Raw genomic sequence first — 16,381 nt, 5'->3', positions numbered from 1 at the left:
ATTTAAAATAATAAGATATCAGAGATATACATTTAAAACAATAAGATATCAGAGATATATATATTTAAAATAATAAAATATCATAACTATATATTTAAAATAATAAGATATCAGAGATATACATTTAAAATAATAAGATATCAGAGCTATATATTTAAAATAATAAGATATCAGAGATATACATTTAAAATAATTAGAGATCAGAGCTATACATTTAAAATAATTAGATATCAGAGCTATATATTTTCTATTTAAAAGGACTTTAGGTACCTAAAGTTTAGTGATAAATGTGCATTTCCGATTTGCAACAGTACCGATACATTTTTTGTACAAATTATTTATCCAGCTATTTTGTTTTTGAAAACTGTTATTTTTTGTGTTTTCTCTGAAAGGTAACAAGGCAAAGTTTACTTCAGAAACAATGGAAAAAATTACATAGTTTATTTAATTTAATCCTTTGCAAAAACCGAAGGTATCTTTCACATTTTTTATCAGATTAAGGCTTAAAGGGGAGGGGCACTTAAATTACGCCGACAGTCCCTTTAACTAACCTTTTTTGTGAGATTGAATTCAAATGAAAAATATGTACTGTTCTGCAAATTCTCTTTTCAAAAAAAGAAGTATTCAAATCTTTATGGAAATTTTGTTGATTAAATTTATTTTAACTGAAATCAGCTTTGCAAAATTACTCCTTGAATTTAACTTGATTGCATCTAGTTTTGAATGGAAAAAATCTGCAAAATGCAAAAATTGTCACAAAAGCTAATATTAAGATAACTTGTTTCGTTTTCTCACCAAATCAAAACTACAATGTCACAAAGTCAAACCAGTGATGTCGTGTATATTAGACCTTATTTTCTTATCACCTTTTGTGAAAAATTGAAGGGAAAGCATTCCGATTAACAATTAAATTGGGGCCAAAATTAATGAATATAAAAAAGTAGTTGAACAACGTAAATTAACTTGAACCACTTCTCTCGAACTTAAAATTTAAAAAAAAAATTGGTCAAATTCTGATTCTTCTGATCCAAGAGTGCAGTGATTTAGTAATTCGGCTTAACTACTACTCGCTATGTAATAATTACAGAGGCTCATCGTAATCTAGATACATTATGTTGTACATTGTCCTTAAATCTAAATGCGCTCATTAGCAAATACACAGTTTATGTATTGCGATAACCCAACATAGAAACCTATATATATAATTCCATCAAACCCAAATTGTGATTAGTTTAACTACAATATATATAACGACGCATAACTTGTAGTTATGTCTGTTATAACTTAAACTTTAATCTAGAACCAAAATATACTTAGTTGGTATAGACTCCGCTTTGATTACAGCGAGAGAGTAATTATTCCTTGTTTTAACGGATAAGTTGAGGAAATTGCGCCCATTGGTTTAGCATTGATAGTTTACAGGCTAGTGTCTGTGCTGACATCAATAGCTGACAAGATCGTGCCCATTGGTTTGGCATTGATAGTTCACGAGTGTGTGTCTAAATATTGACGTCGATAGTAAAGTTAAACTGAGGTGTACCTGGATAGATACGGGGTTGAGAAACTCTGATGGAGTAGGGCGTTTACTACAACTATTCATTAAATTCGACCAAATTATTTGATCTTAGCTTTAAACCAAGAAAAATGGAATTAATGTTCTATACAAACTATTCAATAAAACTCTATGGTATTCAGCATAGACACACACTCATTTGCACGGACAAACACCCCGTATAAAGTAAAGGAACTGTGAGTGTAATTTAATACCAAGATGACATTGCCTGATTTACAACGGTTCCCTGAAAAGCTTTGATCAATTGAATTAGATATCAATGTATTTGTTTCTTTAAACTGCTTTTTTCATTTTGGTTTCTTTGCGAAAGTGAGTTGCACATTTATTATTGAAAAGAAACAATGCAGAAATTAACAGAATTAAACACTATTTTAAATAAAGGTTTCAAAGGTAATGTTGTAAATCGGACATTTATCTTTGAAATTACACGTACAGTCCCTTTAAGATCTTCCAATAAGATCCAGACAAACACACACTATATTATAAACATGATTGACTTCCTAGAATCTCGCGATCTAGGCCCAGGAGAGGTTCGGCAGGTGGATGCTCTAGGACTAAATCTTGCTGTCTTCAGGTAGATAAATATATAGATATATAAATAATAATAAATACATATATAGATAGATTCTGAAAGATTGGATATATATATTATTCATATTTATATATATCCAATCTTTCAGAGTTCAATTAGATTAAAGCTCATGCGTAAGTGAAAGAAATCGTTACGCGTAATCACGCATAATTAGCGTAGCGTAGTTATGACTCACGCACCCCTGACCATTTAGTAAAAGTAAATTCAACCTAAAGTCTGACCGCGTCAACCTTGTTGCATCGTCTAGTCCTATTGAGTGTCTGCTTTATTAACCCGATTTTCGGGCGATACAGTACAAACTGGGACCGGAAAAGTTGACCCGGCTCGGAAATTCAAATGTACCACGGCTGCCCGTGGACTGGAAGCCCTAAATTGAAAACTTGATGTATGAAAATATTGGTATCTCCTATGAAAGGGGGTTTCCTATAGCACTCCAATGATTTATTCCCAGACTCGGAAAACTATCTGACCATGAAAATAATTAAATATATTTTGTTTAGAGGTGAAAGTGGTGAGGTCTTCATTCATGATGCCTACTGTCCCCATCTAGGTGACACAAATTAAATTCAATGATACAAAAGTGCCAAAATCCAAATATTTTGATTTTTAAATTTTTCAATTTTTTAAATATGTAGATAAGACCAGGCTTTTAGTCGTTGCTCTATTTGTGAGCATTTTCTTTTCGTACAGTGTAAAACAATAACAACAAATTCATTGAAATTTTTGAAATTACGTTTAAAAGGGAGTGTTCGCAAAAAATGAAAGGGATATTGGCTTACGTCGAAAAATATTCGATTGTGAATTTAACTCATCTTACTTCTATATGTTTGGTCTGCAAGTAGAAAATTGTTAAAAACGACTCATATTGAAGAACGGTGCGTCCATTCGAATTGAGAAAGTATATCATATAGCGCCACCCGCGAAAACAAGTTGTAAACGAAATATTAATTTTAAAAAAATCTGAAATATTATAAAATATCAACTATATACGAATGCGTATCAATGATTAAATAGGCTGTAATATCTCAATGATTTGTTAGGAATTCAATTGATTTTTTACGATCCGAGTTGAATGTTGCAGTTTTCTGAATTTGCATGGAAGCTATGGTCTCCGGTATGAGTCGTTTTTAACAACTTTCTCCTTGCAGCCGCCTATTTAATTTGTTTTATGTTATTCAGGAGCCAATCTTTGCAGTGGGGGCAGGGTCGAGGATGATTGTATTAGATGCCCTTTTCATGGATGGAAGTTTAGGTAAACATTTTAAAAACTATAATGAAAGTATTTGCAATAAAGAACTGAGCCTTTACCACAAACTCAAATTTTATAATTACTTGATCGTGTAAACCTTTGATATATCAAACTTAGATTATTTGATCGAACAGAATTCAGAGTCTGAAATATCTAAGGTCTATGACATCAGGTTGCAAATATATAAAGATTAGAAAATCAGAGTTGTGGCAAAGATTCAATTCCTGAAGTCAAATTGTTGAAACTTTCGGTAAAGGAATTGAGTCTTTGCCACAAACTCGGATTTTTAAAACCCAATTTCTTTAAACCCAAATGTCGTAGACCGTAGATATTTCAAACTATGAATTCTGGTGGATCAAACAATTTAAGTTTGAAATATGAAAGGTATGCATCATTTGGTTGTTGATTTATAGGTATTATAAAATTGGGATTTGTGGCAAAAAATCAATTCCTTTTCAATATTAGTTTTTTTTAATTTTAATTTTTGCAAAGTGGGCGTACAGGAGAGTGTGTAGCTATCCCATACTCTAATAAATCTATACCAAAGGTAAAATACAAACTATTACTTATTGTTTTTTATTTTAAAATTTTGAAGTTTAAAAATCAATCTTATTGTCCAGTTTTAAATACGACTCTAAAATGTAAAGCTTTAATATTCAAAACTTAATGACTTAACACAGAAAGAATCAAGGTTACATTTGCAGAAATTTTTATAGAGAAAAAAGATTTACTAAATTCGTCGCTGAAAGTCTGAGGTTGGATTTTTTTTATTTTTTTATATTTTAAAATTTTCACGTTTCAAAATCAATCATACCCTTATTCAATGCGAATACTTAATTGTATAATGTAAATCAAAACTTAATTATTTACTGATTTAACAAAGAAAAAAATAGTTTAAATTTGCGGGAACATTAAAAAATATTCAGTAAATCCGTCTCTGATAATCTGAAATTTAATTCTTTGTGTGTGTACCCCTGAAAAATAATTTCAGACTGCGAAACTGAAGAAATATATTCATCTGGAGTTAAACCAATTGATTTATATTTGGTTTCATACACAGGTTAGAATACAACACTCGCTATATAGTTAGTTCATTAGTTATTTAGAGAGTTAGTTAGTTAGTTATTTAGAGAGTTAGTTATTTAGAAAGGTATCTATGATATATGGTAGATATAGTTAGCCAGAGAGATAATTAGCTATAGAGATAGTTAGTTCGTTATTTATTTAGTTAGCTAGTTGGTTCGTTGGTTGGTTAGTTAGTTAGTTAGTAAGCTAGTTAGTTAGTTAGATAGCTAGTTTGTTATTAAGCTAGTTAATTAGGTAGCTAGTTAGTTAGTTAGCTAGTTTGTTAGTTAGTTAGTTAGTTAGGTAGTTATATAGTTAGGTAGTTAGTTAGCCAGTTAGTTAGTTAGGTAGTTAGCTAGCATACACTTCTAACTAGGGCTGAGGAACTATAGTTTCTTACATGAACAAACAGAATAATAAGAACAATGCCATCGTTATGAAAAATGAACGAATGCGAAAAACGCGTTCTTAAAAATATTGAAATGATCTATAAATTAACTAACTAGAATCGAACGGTCCAGCGGAAGTCATGTTATTGATCTAGAATGAGGAACGAACCCTTGTTCTAAAACGAGGAACGAACATTTGTTCAAGAACAAGGAACAAATCCTTGTTCTAGAACGAGGAATAAACCCCGGTTCTAGAACGAGGAATGAACCCTTTTTCTAGAACGAAGAATGAACCCTTGTTCTAGAACGAGGAATAAACTCTTGTTCTAGAACGAGGAATGAACCCTTGTTCTAGAACGAGGAATGAACCCTTGTTCTAGAACGAAGAATGAACCCTTGTTCTAGAACGAGGAACGAACCCTTGTTCTAGAACGAAGAATGAACCCTTGTTCTAGACAGAGGAATGAACCATTGTTTTAGAACGAGGAACGAACCCTTGTTCTAGAACAAGAATGAACCCTTGTTCTAGAAAAAGGAATGAACCATTGTTTTAGAACGAGGAACGAACCCTTGTTCTAGAAAGAGGAATGAACCCTTGTTCTAGAACGAGGAATGAACCCTTGTTCTAGAACACAGAACAAACCCTTGTTCTAAAACGAGAAATGACCCCTTGTTCTAGAACGAAGAATGAACACTTGTTCTAGAAAGAGGAATGAACACTTGTTCTAGAACGAGGAACGAACCATTGTTCTAGAACAAGGAATGAACACTTGTTCTAGAACGAGGAAATCTATCAATCTCTCTCTATCTTTGTTTGTTTTTAATCTTTGTGAAGAAACAATCTCAAGAACTGACGAGGGTCAACCCAGACCGAAATATATTTTCAATAAATGTGGAACTAACATCTACTTTTTTACTCTACAGAGGTTTGGTCCATCACCATCACTGAATTCTAAATCTATCTATCTATCTGTCTCGCTCGCTCTCTCTTACACTCATTCCTGCTTCAAAATATTACATATTGACAATTAGGTTTTAAACTGAGTATATCCTGTCTACATATACATCCTTTCTGTCTTCCCTTTACCCTTCTCATACCACCCCTCCCCTTCATGTCTTCCCCCCCCCCTTCTCATCTACTTACCTATGATTTTCCCACCTGTTTTTCTTTCCCCTTCCTTATAACATCATTACCCTCCCTCCCCACTCCCTCGTAATTACTATTTACAATATATAAACCTATTTCAATTATAGATTTATCTATCTATCAATCCCTTCCACTCTCCCTCCCTCCCCGTCACCTGTCATTCCGTCTACCAACCGCCACCCGCTGTATTTTAACTCCTCATCTATCTATCAATCTCTATTTCTTACAGTCACCCGCCATTTCGTCATCCATCCCCCGCTGGATTCGCCTAACAACCGCCACCCGCCATATTTAAAGTATGTTTGAATATATATATATTTAGTTTATTAGTACATCTCATAACATCAACATTATCATTATGTTATCCTTACCACAGCTTATTTGTTGTCAAAAATCGGAACTCGCACCTGTAACGTTTAGGGATTGGTTGAAAGATGTGAATCATGTATACATTGGACCTCATGCACCTAGATACAGCGGAAACCTCGAAGCTCAAGATGATTGGATTTATCCTATTGTTGAAGACCAGTTTAGAACAAATTCAATTGATAGAGTTCAATATCTAAATATTTATAGTTCATGGTTGATAAATAATAAATACGCAGAATTGGATAATCTCTTTGGAAAGATTATAGGATGTTGGTGTCAAAGTCCACGAGTCTGCCATGGAAGCATCATCATCAAGCTCTGTAAAGAAAAAAGAGAACTGACTCGTCGAATGGTAGAATCTGATGAAAAGAAGGAGGAGGATATAGAGGAATTTCCCAAGATTAAACGATATGCAAAATTGGTCACTGTTTAGTATCATCAATTGTGTATTAATAATATGTTTGATATAATAAAAATTGAATATTTTACGTATTTGGTTAGAGAGAGTTAGGGAGAGAGTTAGAATGAAAGAGAGAAAGAAAATATTGATTTATAAACTTAAAAGTTTATCATTATGAATGAGAAATATGATAGTTTAAAGGTTACTTATTTAGATATATGAAGAGATGATATGTTAACTCCTTATTTTTATCTAAAGATTTAAAGATGACGATTTTTTGATATAAATATAGAATATATAGATATATTTATCATTTTATCTAAAGACTTCAACATGAATGTGTCTAACATTAAGATCTCTATTCATTTTCAAGATGACTGTTTTCAAAAACTACACACTAATGAAAAAATTATCTTTAAAGAAAAAAAATGGAGTATTATCCACTATATTCACAGTCCTCGTATTGTAAACGTTACTGGGATAAAATCAGAAGAAGAAATATCACAAGTTATCCAGTTTCTAGAACGAAAATATAATAATAAATGTATAAAACATCAGATAGATTCAATTATGATTACTCATAAAGATTATAAATCGATTCAAATGATTGATATAATTAATAATTTGAAATCAATAACAAATCTATATTATGCAGATTACAATCCAGAATTATTTACAGGAATATATTTAAAACCATATGATCGTACGTATCCAACTGTTAATATGTTTTACACTGGATCATTTCAATTACTAGGTGGAAAGAGCTTTGAAAAAATTCATATTACATTTAATATTATAAAAAAATTGATAGAAAAATGTGAAAATGTAAATTATTAATTATGTTAACTTGTGAATAATATGAGTTTTATATTGTAAATAAATATCTCAATTTACATCAGATTTTCTTCAAAACATGAAGAGAGAGATGAAGGGAGGGAAAGGGTAAATATAATGATTGGGAGAATATTGAGGCAAACCACAGAATGCCATTCCTATATTTCATTTCCTCTCCTCATTTCCATCTACTTACCCCAACGATTTCCCTCANTAAGATGTATCTCCGGCTTAATTCTTTGAATCATTCTTTACAGGAACTGTACAAACACAATCTTAATCCACCTTTCATGCATGGCAATGGCCGATTCACTTAAATGTACCCTTGAAACCTTTATCTAATCTAAAATCTGGAAGATATTGTCGTTATTCTGACTTGAAAAATGTTTAATAGATCCATTTTTCTTATAAGGAAAAGATAAGCAAGCCACTTTTATTGATTAATCCTAAAATAAAATTAACATTTTGAATAAACAAAACGTGAATATCTAATAAATAACATGGATTTGGCAAAGGTTTAAAGAGTACTATTGAAAATCGAACATTGACATCTTTGCATTGAGGGTCACTAACAGTAATTATTTTTAGGGTAGAACCGAGTACTATGTAAACTGCAGTATCCAGGAAATCCCGGAAAATGGTGCTGACCCCTCACATCTAGCCAGGAAATGTATTCATGGATGTCAAAATAGAGGTCAATAACCTCAGATTCCTTTGTAGATAACTAACTACATTTGAAAGCTACATGCAAAGTTTCTGAATGTTAACGACCAAACGCACCAGCCTGTGCAAAATTTGGTGTGACAAAGTGTTGAATTTTTTCCCCCCCCCCCTCTCTTTTTTATAAAGTTAAAATGGATAAACGATAAAAATGGATATGTTTGCCTGTTGCAGTGTTCACAAAACTGGTGAGATTATTTTTATAAACATCTTATATAGATTGAAGATTAATAATTTCCTCTTCGGAGATTTGTTTTGATAATTTTGCACTGATATATATCTGGACTATGAGAGTAAATCATCACATTTTTTTGGTTTGCAGTGTTCGTATGATAGGTATAGTACTCAGTCCCTTTACACTTAATTATCGTTGGGACATAGTACACAGTCCCTTTACATTTAAATATTAGCTGAACCATCATACATTATTATTTTGTATTTTGTGTCTGAAAATAAATACTATAACTATAACTATAACTATATTGTTGGGATAAAGTGCACAGTTCCTTTACATTTGATTATTGTAGGTATAAAATACTCAGTCCCTTTACATTTAATTATTGTATGTATACAGTACTCATCCCCTTCACATTTAAATATTGTAGGTATATAGTATAAAGTCCCTTTACATTTAAATATTGTGGATATACAGTACACAGTACCTTTACATTTGAATATTGTAGGTATACAGTACACAGTACCTTTACATTTGAATATTGTAGGTATACAGTNAGGGACTGAAAAAATTCATACCGAGAGATTCTTTTAATTCCTCTCTATATATTCTATTCTCTATGTATACAGTACACAGTCCCTTTACATTTAAATATTGTAGATATACAGTACACAGTACCTTTACATTTAAATATTGTAGGTTTACTGTACACAGTACCTTTACATTTGAATATTGTAGGTATAGTACCAGGGGGAGGAGAACCAGGAAGGATTAGGGATAAAATCACTTCAAAAATTTGGTATTATCATCAAAACCTTTTATTATTAGGTTAAAAAAATAGATCAAAATGATGATAGAGATAATATTAGTAATTAAATAATAATAATAATAATAATAATTATAATAACAACAATAATAACAATAATAATAATAATAATAATAATAATAATAATAATAATAACAACAATAATAATAATAATAATAATAATAACAATAATAACAATAATAATAATAATAATAATAATAATAATAATAATGAATTAGTACTCACTCCTGGGAGGCAGACTGGAAGAAAACAGAAGAACCTCATTTATCAGAGTCAATAATAATAGTAAGAATAATAATAATAATAATAATAATAATAATAATGAATTAGTACTCACTCCTGGGAGGCAGACTGGAAGAAAACAGAAGAACCTCATTTATCAGAGTAATTATATTTTTATTCATTTCCATTTTGAATTTTGCGGATTTAAAAAAAATTACGTTCTCCAATCTTGAAACGAATTCTTTATTTGATAATTAATTTACACACGCTGTACAAAGTACACTGTGCGAGATATTATTGTGTTAATATATTTACATAATTAATTCACACACGCTGTACAAAGCACACTATGCTAAAAGTTTGGTTTACAAAAGAATTGAGTTTTTGACGCAAACTCAAATTTTATATTCCCTTTATCTTTGCAAACTAATGGTGTAGACCTTTAATATTTCAAACTAAGATTGTTTGATCTTACAGAATAAAAAGTTTGTAATATCAAAGGTCTTTATTATTAGGTTGCAAAGATAAAGGGATTAGAAAAGTAGAAAATACTCAATTCCTTTACAATAATTAAAAAATTTTCTTGCCAAATTTATCATTTAAATAAGTTTCATTCCCAGATTTATTGTGACACTTTGTATTTGTAGGATACATTTGAATCACAGTCTGGAAATCTTAAACCGGTTTAGTACTGTACACTTTGTATTTGTAGGATACATTTGAAGCACAGCCTGGAATTCTTAAACCGGTTTAGTACTGTACACTTTGTATTTGTAGGATACATTTGAATCACAGTCTGGAAATCTTAAACCGGTTTAGTACTGTACACTTTGTATTTGTAGGATACATTTGAAGCACTGGAAATCTTAAACCGGTTTAGTACTGTACAAGTTCATGTTGTTGCACAACAAATAGGGCCGAGCACTGTTCATCTTCACTTTGATACATGTCTAGGTAACCCTTTATCATAGTTCGTTTTCAACATGCTTTTAAGGGTTTTGGGTTTTAAAAATATTTCAGAAAAATCTAAGAAATTTTACAAGGGAACTAAGTTTTTAACACAAGCTTATATTTACTTAACTCATAGTTCTGGTGATTTATTTTTTTTGCAAAAAAAATTTTCGTTGGTCCCAATTTAAGGGTAAAAATTTCACTAAAAATGTGTATAGGTCGGTGCTTACTAATGCAGTACATACTCCCCGTTGAGCCCCTACTGCAGAAGTTGGTCCATGTACTATACACGGAAAGGTCGAGCTGGTTCACTTTTCTGCCCCCACTAGCCAAGGTTTTACTCTGGGGGGAGTCTCTTCATCTCGAGAGGGATATTAGGTTAGTTTAAAAGTAGGAAATTAGGTGTCTCTTATGTTGATTTATATTTGAAATTGATTAACATCTTGATTGTTATATCTTCAATTTTTGTTTATTATTGTATAAAGCTTCAATTTAACCTGGATGAAGTTTCCATTTTTATGATTTAAAGGGACAAGAAAGACTTAATTTTAAGTTACCCTCCTTTTTTGTAAACATTTGAACATTTGTCTCAATCAAGGATGAAGGAGACTTCCTTGTTTTATTAACAGAAATTCAAATATTTGAAATATTTGAAACAATAAGATTATAATCTACAATCCCTTTAATGGATAATTTAAAATATTTGGAACAGTAAGATGTATCGGAGTCCAATACTAGGATACAGTCCCTTTAGGATGCATTATTTAAAGGATTTGGATCAGTAAGATGTATCGGAGTCCAATACTAGGATAAAGTCCCTTTAGGATGCATTATTTAAAGGATTTGGATCAGTAAGATGTATCGGAGTCCAATACTATAGGATACAGTCCCTTTAGGATGCATTATGTAAAGGATTTGGAACAGCAGGATTTATCTCTGGAGTCCAATACTAGGATACAGTCCCTTTGATAAATAATTTAAAGGATTTGGAACAGTAAGATGTATCTCCGGAGTCCAATACTAGGATACAGTCTCTTTAATAAATAATTTAAAGGATTTGGAACAGTAAGATGTATCTCCGAAGTCCAATACTAGGATACAGTCCCTTTAATAAATAATTTAAAGGATTTGGAACAATAATCTGTATCGGAGTCCAATACTAGGATACAGTCCCTGTAATAATTAATTTAAAGGATTTGGAACAGTAAGATGTATCTCTTGAGTCCAATACTAGGATACAGTCCCTGTAATAAATAATTTAAAGGATTTGGAACAATAATCTGTATCGGAGTCCAATACTAGGATACAGTCCCTGTAATAATTAATTTAAAGGATTTGGAACAGTAAGATGTATCTCTTGAGTCCAATACTAGGATACAGTCCCTGTAATAAATAATTTAAAGGATTTGGAACAGTAAGATGTATCTCCGGAGTCCAATACTAGGATATAGATCATTTAATGGATAATTTAAAGGATTTGGATCAGTAAGATGTATCGGAGTCCAATACTAGGATACAGTCCCTTTAGGATGCATTATTCAAAGGATTTGGAACAGTAAGATGTATCGGAGTCCAATACTAGGATACAGTCCCTTTAATAAATAATTTAAAGGATTTGGAACAGTAAGATGTATCTCCGGAGTCCAATACTAGGATACAGTCCCTTTAATAAATAATTGAAAGGATTTGGAACGATGTATCTCCGGAGTCCAATACTAGGATACAGTCCCTTTAATAAATAATTTAAAGGATTTGGAACAGTAAGATGTATCTCCGGAGTCCAATACTTGTTGCAGAGGATAAATATATTCAACAGTTCAGGAATAAATATATCTATAAATACAGTTTTTTTTTAAATAGTGAGAGGAATTGAGTCTTTGCCACAAACTCTGATTTTCTAATCCTTTCATCTTTGCAACCCAATGCCGTAGACCTTTGATATTTTAAATTATAGATTCTGTTTGATCAAATAATCTAAATTTGAAATATTTAGGGTTTTCACCATCTGGCTGGAAAGTTAAATTGAAAAATTGAGTTTGTGGCAAAGACTTAATTAAAATAATTCGCTTACACTTTCATATAAAATTTGCCTGAAGACTTTAAACGTTACTTAAATGTACGTAAAAACTTTAAAAGATCCTAATTTAGAGCTAAAAGTTCAAACTAAGCTTTTGGCGTGCACTGTGTTTTTTTAATTCTTATTGAAAGTAAAAACATTTTTTTTAAAGATTAAATGTTAAAATTTTTCGACTTTTGTTTTTGCATTGCCCAATATGTACTATAAGGCAATGTATTAAGAAAAACAAAGACTTTGTAAATAATAAATAAATAAGGTCTTTTGAATGAATTTTTTTTTCAAATTCTTCTTATAACTCTTGTAAAATAGGGAAAAGAAGCAAAAAAGCTAAAGAATCTTTGTAAATGATAAATATTACAGAAAGAAAAGATGAATGGATAGATGAATGAGAAATATATATATATTTATTAGACGGTGGTATTCTCAGTTCTATTCAACAAAACAAGCTGAAGACAACATATCAGAAAATAATGAATCCAGAAATTCAGCCTGTTTTAAGGAAACTACAGAATGGTAGATATTATGATATACAGGGTGTCCCAATAAACATGGGAATTAAATGAGGACGTCTATATTGTCTTTGTTCCAATGGGGATTATTTTGTAAATATAATTTTGTACTATCACAGTTAAACAATTTAACATCGAAAACTGCTAGCCTCGGGATTTCCATATGTGGTCTTCCATTTTTCACTTTAAAAATTTACGGAGATCATAGGAAAGGAATTGATTTTTTGCCACAACCTCAAATTTTCTATTCCCAATTTCTTTGCAACCTGATGGTGTAAATCTTTAATACTTCAACGTTGGGTTGCAAAGATATTGGGATCAGAAAATCAGTGTTTGTGGCAAAACTCAATTCCTTTGTCCAGTTTACTCTATAAAAATTAACAAAACTGTTCAATGTTCTATATCTTCGTCAATTTTAGAGATACAAAGAAGTTAGACCACAGTTTGGAAAGCTCGTAAGACATGACATTTATTAACTATCAGAAATCAAAGACGATATTCCAGTCGTCTTGCAATTCCCATGTTTATTGGGACACCCTGTATATTATGATTCAAAGGGACTACAGGGTGTCCCACGAAACATTACAATTGGTGAATAGTTTAAAATTCCATAATTTGATAAGTTGTTTTATACTAAAGAGACTAATAACATTTTTTATATGACAGTTATATTATAGTAAAATTGATTTCACTGTAATGTGAGTTAAAAATTTGTTAAAGAAATAAACTGCAAAAAGTCTTTAATATCTAATACAGTATGTTAAGAAGACATTGAAAACTATTCACCAACGGTCATACTTCGTGGGACACCCTGTATCTTTGTAAGTTTAACTCTTCTTTCATAGAACTCTATCACATTTTTAATCCTTCAAAAACATGCTGTTCGTTCTTTCTTAACGTTCATTTTTCATCTATTTCGTTTGTTTTCTCTGTGAAGGAAAGTTCAATAAAATCGTTTATTCAATGAAATAAAAAAATTTAAAAAAAATATTTTTAAAAATCGTTCTTGAATAAAAAGTAATCGTTTTTTTTAATTATTCCAAAAAATCGTTCGTTCAGTAAAAATTAAATATTTTAAAAAACGATGCAATTCATTAGAACTGGCTCAAATTTCACATCTCTAGAACTGGTTCTATTCACGTCTCTAGAACAGAGCTGAAAACTTTAGAATGGATAAACTTTAATCCCGACTTCTTGATCCGAATATCCATTGTGGAAACTTTTCATTTTAATCCTTAACTTAATCCACTCTTTTTCTCTCTCCTTGGATATCCGTTAATTGTTTTCTCCAATGAGAATATTTCTGTTCTCTCATTGGTTGCCCGCTTTTCTCTGATTGGCTGCTACAGTTTCTTATATGATTAAATATTAATTTGAATTTTATCGTTTTTCATACACTTTTAAGATAATCTTGCAAGATTATGTTAATCTCCAGATTAAGAAAAAGAGTGGATTAAGCCTTAATCCCGATATCCACCATTCAAAAGTTCCCAGCTCTGGTTATATATTTTATTCTGAATTATCATTATAGAAATTGAATTGTTACATAGCTGTAATCGATCATGAAATCATTTTCAATTCGTTCAATACCTTTTTCATTTTTTAGAACGATGTATATACAAATATTTTTTATTCTATTGTATTTAATCTATTTAAATATGTATTTACAATATACATGTTTATTACAATGTAAAACAATAAAAAAGCCATATTATTATAAAAAATTGCAAAAGAAACCATTTCCTCTTTGTTTACAAATAAAGTGTATTGCAGTTTCTGGAAGGAACATCTAAACAAAGCTGAGTCTATATTTGCTCCATGCAACCCTTAGATCAGAGATTTAAAGAATTGCAGGAAGTAGTTGAACCACTTGATCTACAATCTGTAGCAAAAAAGAAAAGGTTCAACCAAGTCTAAGTAGTTCAACAATGAATTAATAAATGAATCGTGAAACAACATTTAATCTTCATTTGCTCCTTTCTACCCCTGCAGGTCACAGAAGTAATGAATTGCACAAATTAGTTGAACCTCGTCTACTAAGTTGAACCACTAATTTTAGCGAAAAAGAACTGGTTCAACTTGGTCTAGATAGGTTAACAATGTTTTGAGGATGAATCAATGAATGAAAGGATGAATTACAAGTGTGCAGATTTCTCTTATGCACAAGTGTAACCCGAAAATAAGTAGTTCAACTTAGTCTAGATAGTTCAACAATGTCTCACTATTCATTAAATCTGCCCCCTGATGATCCAAATCAATAGCTGTATAGTTTGCTGCACGTGTTTCTCTGATTTTCATGCTGAGGTCCTGAGTACACTGATTAGTAAACACGAAATATATATTTGTCAGCAAATATAAGCACATGCATAGAAAACTTTTAGATGAATGGATAAATATAGAATCTTAAAGGGACTGTACATGTATTTTCAAGTGAATCTCTGTGCTAAAAATGTTATAATTTGATCGAGTGGAATGTGTTTAAACCATCATTTTCTAATATTTTGTGAAAAATCGAACTGCTATTGTGACTTTTTGAAGTTTTCAAACTTTTTGATTTTCTACAGAGAACTGTGGGATAGGAAGACGAATTAAAGCAATACTGAAGTGCATTTGATGTTGTTACACAGCACATAGCTTTACTAGTAAGTTATTAAACCACATATTAAGTAGTATGGGTCTGTTTACGTTTCACAATTCACGTGTCACGAGTTAATTGGACTTGTAAAGTAATAACTTGAGTTAAAGTCGACGTCCTGTTCCAGAGTTTTCTTATTCTCACTGTATGTTTATTTAACAATCCTTAAAGCAACTGGAGTATTTATAATGAGAAAACTATAAAAAAATATTTATTTTTAATCAAAAAAAATATTAATTTTACAACATTTATAACAAAAGATATTAAAAATAGATAAAGAAACTACTGAAAAGTAGAACTTTTTTTACAATTTTTACATTACACATATTCTGTTTTTTAAACTGAAATGACATTCACCATTGGTGGAATTTTCCGATTTGATTTTAAAAATTTTCTGGGCAAGGTGTTTTAAACTAGTTAAACCTCTTCTTGATTGATTTTAAACTAGTTAAACCTCTTCTTGATTGGTTTTAAACTAGTTAAACCTTTTCTTGATTGATTTTAAACTTGATAAATCTCTTCTTAGTTAATTTTAAACTAGTTAAACATCTTCTTAAGCGATTTAAAACTAGTTAAATCTCCTCTTGAGTGATTTTGAACTTGTTAAACCTCTTTTTAGTTGATTTTAAGCTTATTAAACCTCTTCTT

The 16,381-nt window shown here is 30.8% G+C and overlaps 1 protein-coding gene across 1 annotated transcript; it reads left to right on the top strand.

Moving 5' to 3' along the window:
• Positions 1-2,061: 2,061 nt before the first annotated feature.
• LOC111716479 (cholesterol 7-desaturase) lies at positions 2,062-13,321 on the top strand. The gene is made up of 15 exons (XM_023491934.1): positions 2,062-2,147; positions 2,666-2,715; positions 3,345-3,417; positions 3,907-3,961; positions 4,406-4,474; positions 6,338-6,805; positions 8,207-8,283; positions 8,513-8,526; positions 9,252-9,312; positions 9,558-9,611; positions 10,274-10,334; positions 10,404-10,515; positions 10,731-10,890; positions 12,262-12,333; positions 13,001-13,321. Exons 1-15 carry the CDS (start codon positions 2,062-2,064, stop codon positions 13,104-13,106), a joined length of 1,518 nt encoding a protein of 505 aa, XP_023347702.1. The 3' UTR covers positions 13,107-13,321.
• The last annotated feature ends 3,060 nt before the right edge of the window (positions 13,322-16,381 follow it).

Source organism: Eurytemora carolleeae, unplaced genomic scaffold (assembly GCF_000591075.1).
Source record: "Eurytemora carolleeae unplaced genomic scaffold, Eaff_2.0 scaffold2031, whole genome shotgun sequence".
Taxonomy (NCBI): Eukaryota; Metazoa; Arthropoda; class Copepoda; order Calanoida; family Temoridae; genus Eurytemora; species Eurytemora carolleeae.
This window is presented reverse-complemented; position numbering and strand designations above follow the sequence as displayed.

Coding starts and splice junctions, on each gene's coding strand:
- LOC111716479 (XM_023491934.1), top strand. CDS start 2,062: ATGATTGACTTCCTAGAATCTCGCGATCTAGGCCCAGGAGAGGTTCGG. Junction 3,962..4,405: donor CTAATAAATCTATACCAAAG/GTAAAATACAAA, acceptor AAATAATTTCAG/ACTGCGAAACTGAAGAAATA. Junction 10,891..12,261: donor CATCTCGAGAGGGATATTAG/GTTAGTTTAAAA, acceptor AATAATTTAAAG/GATTTGGAACAGTAAGATGT.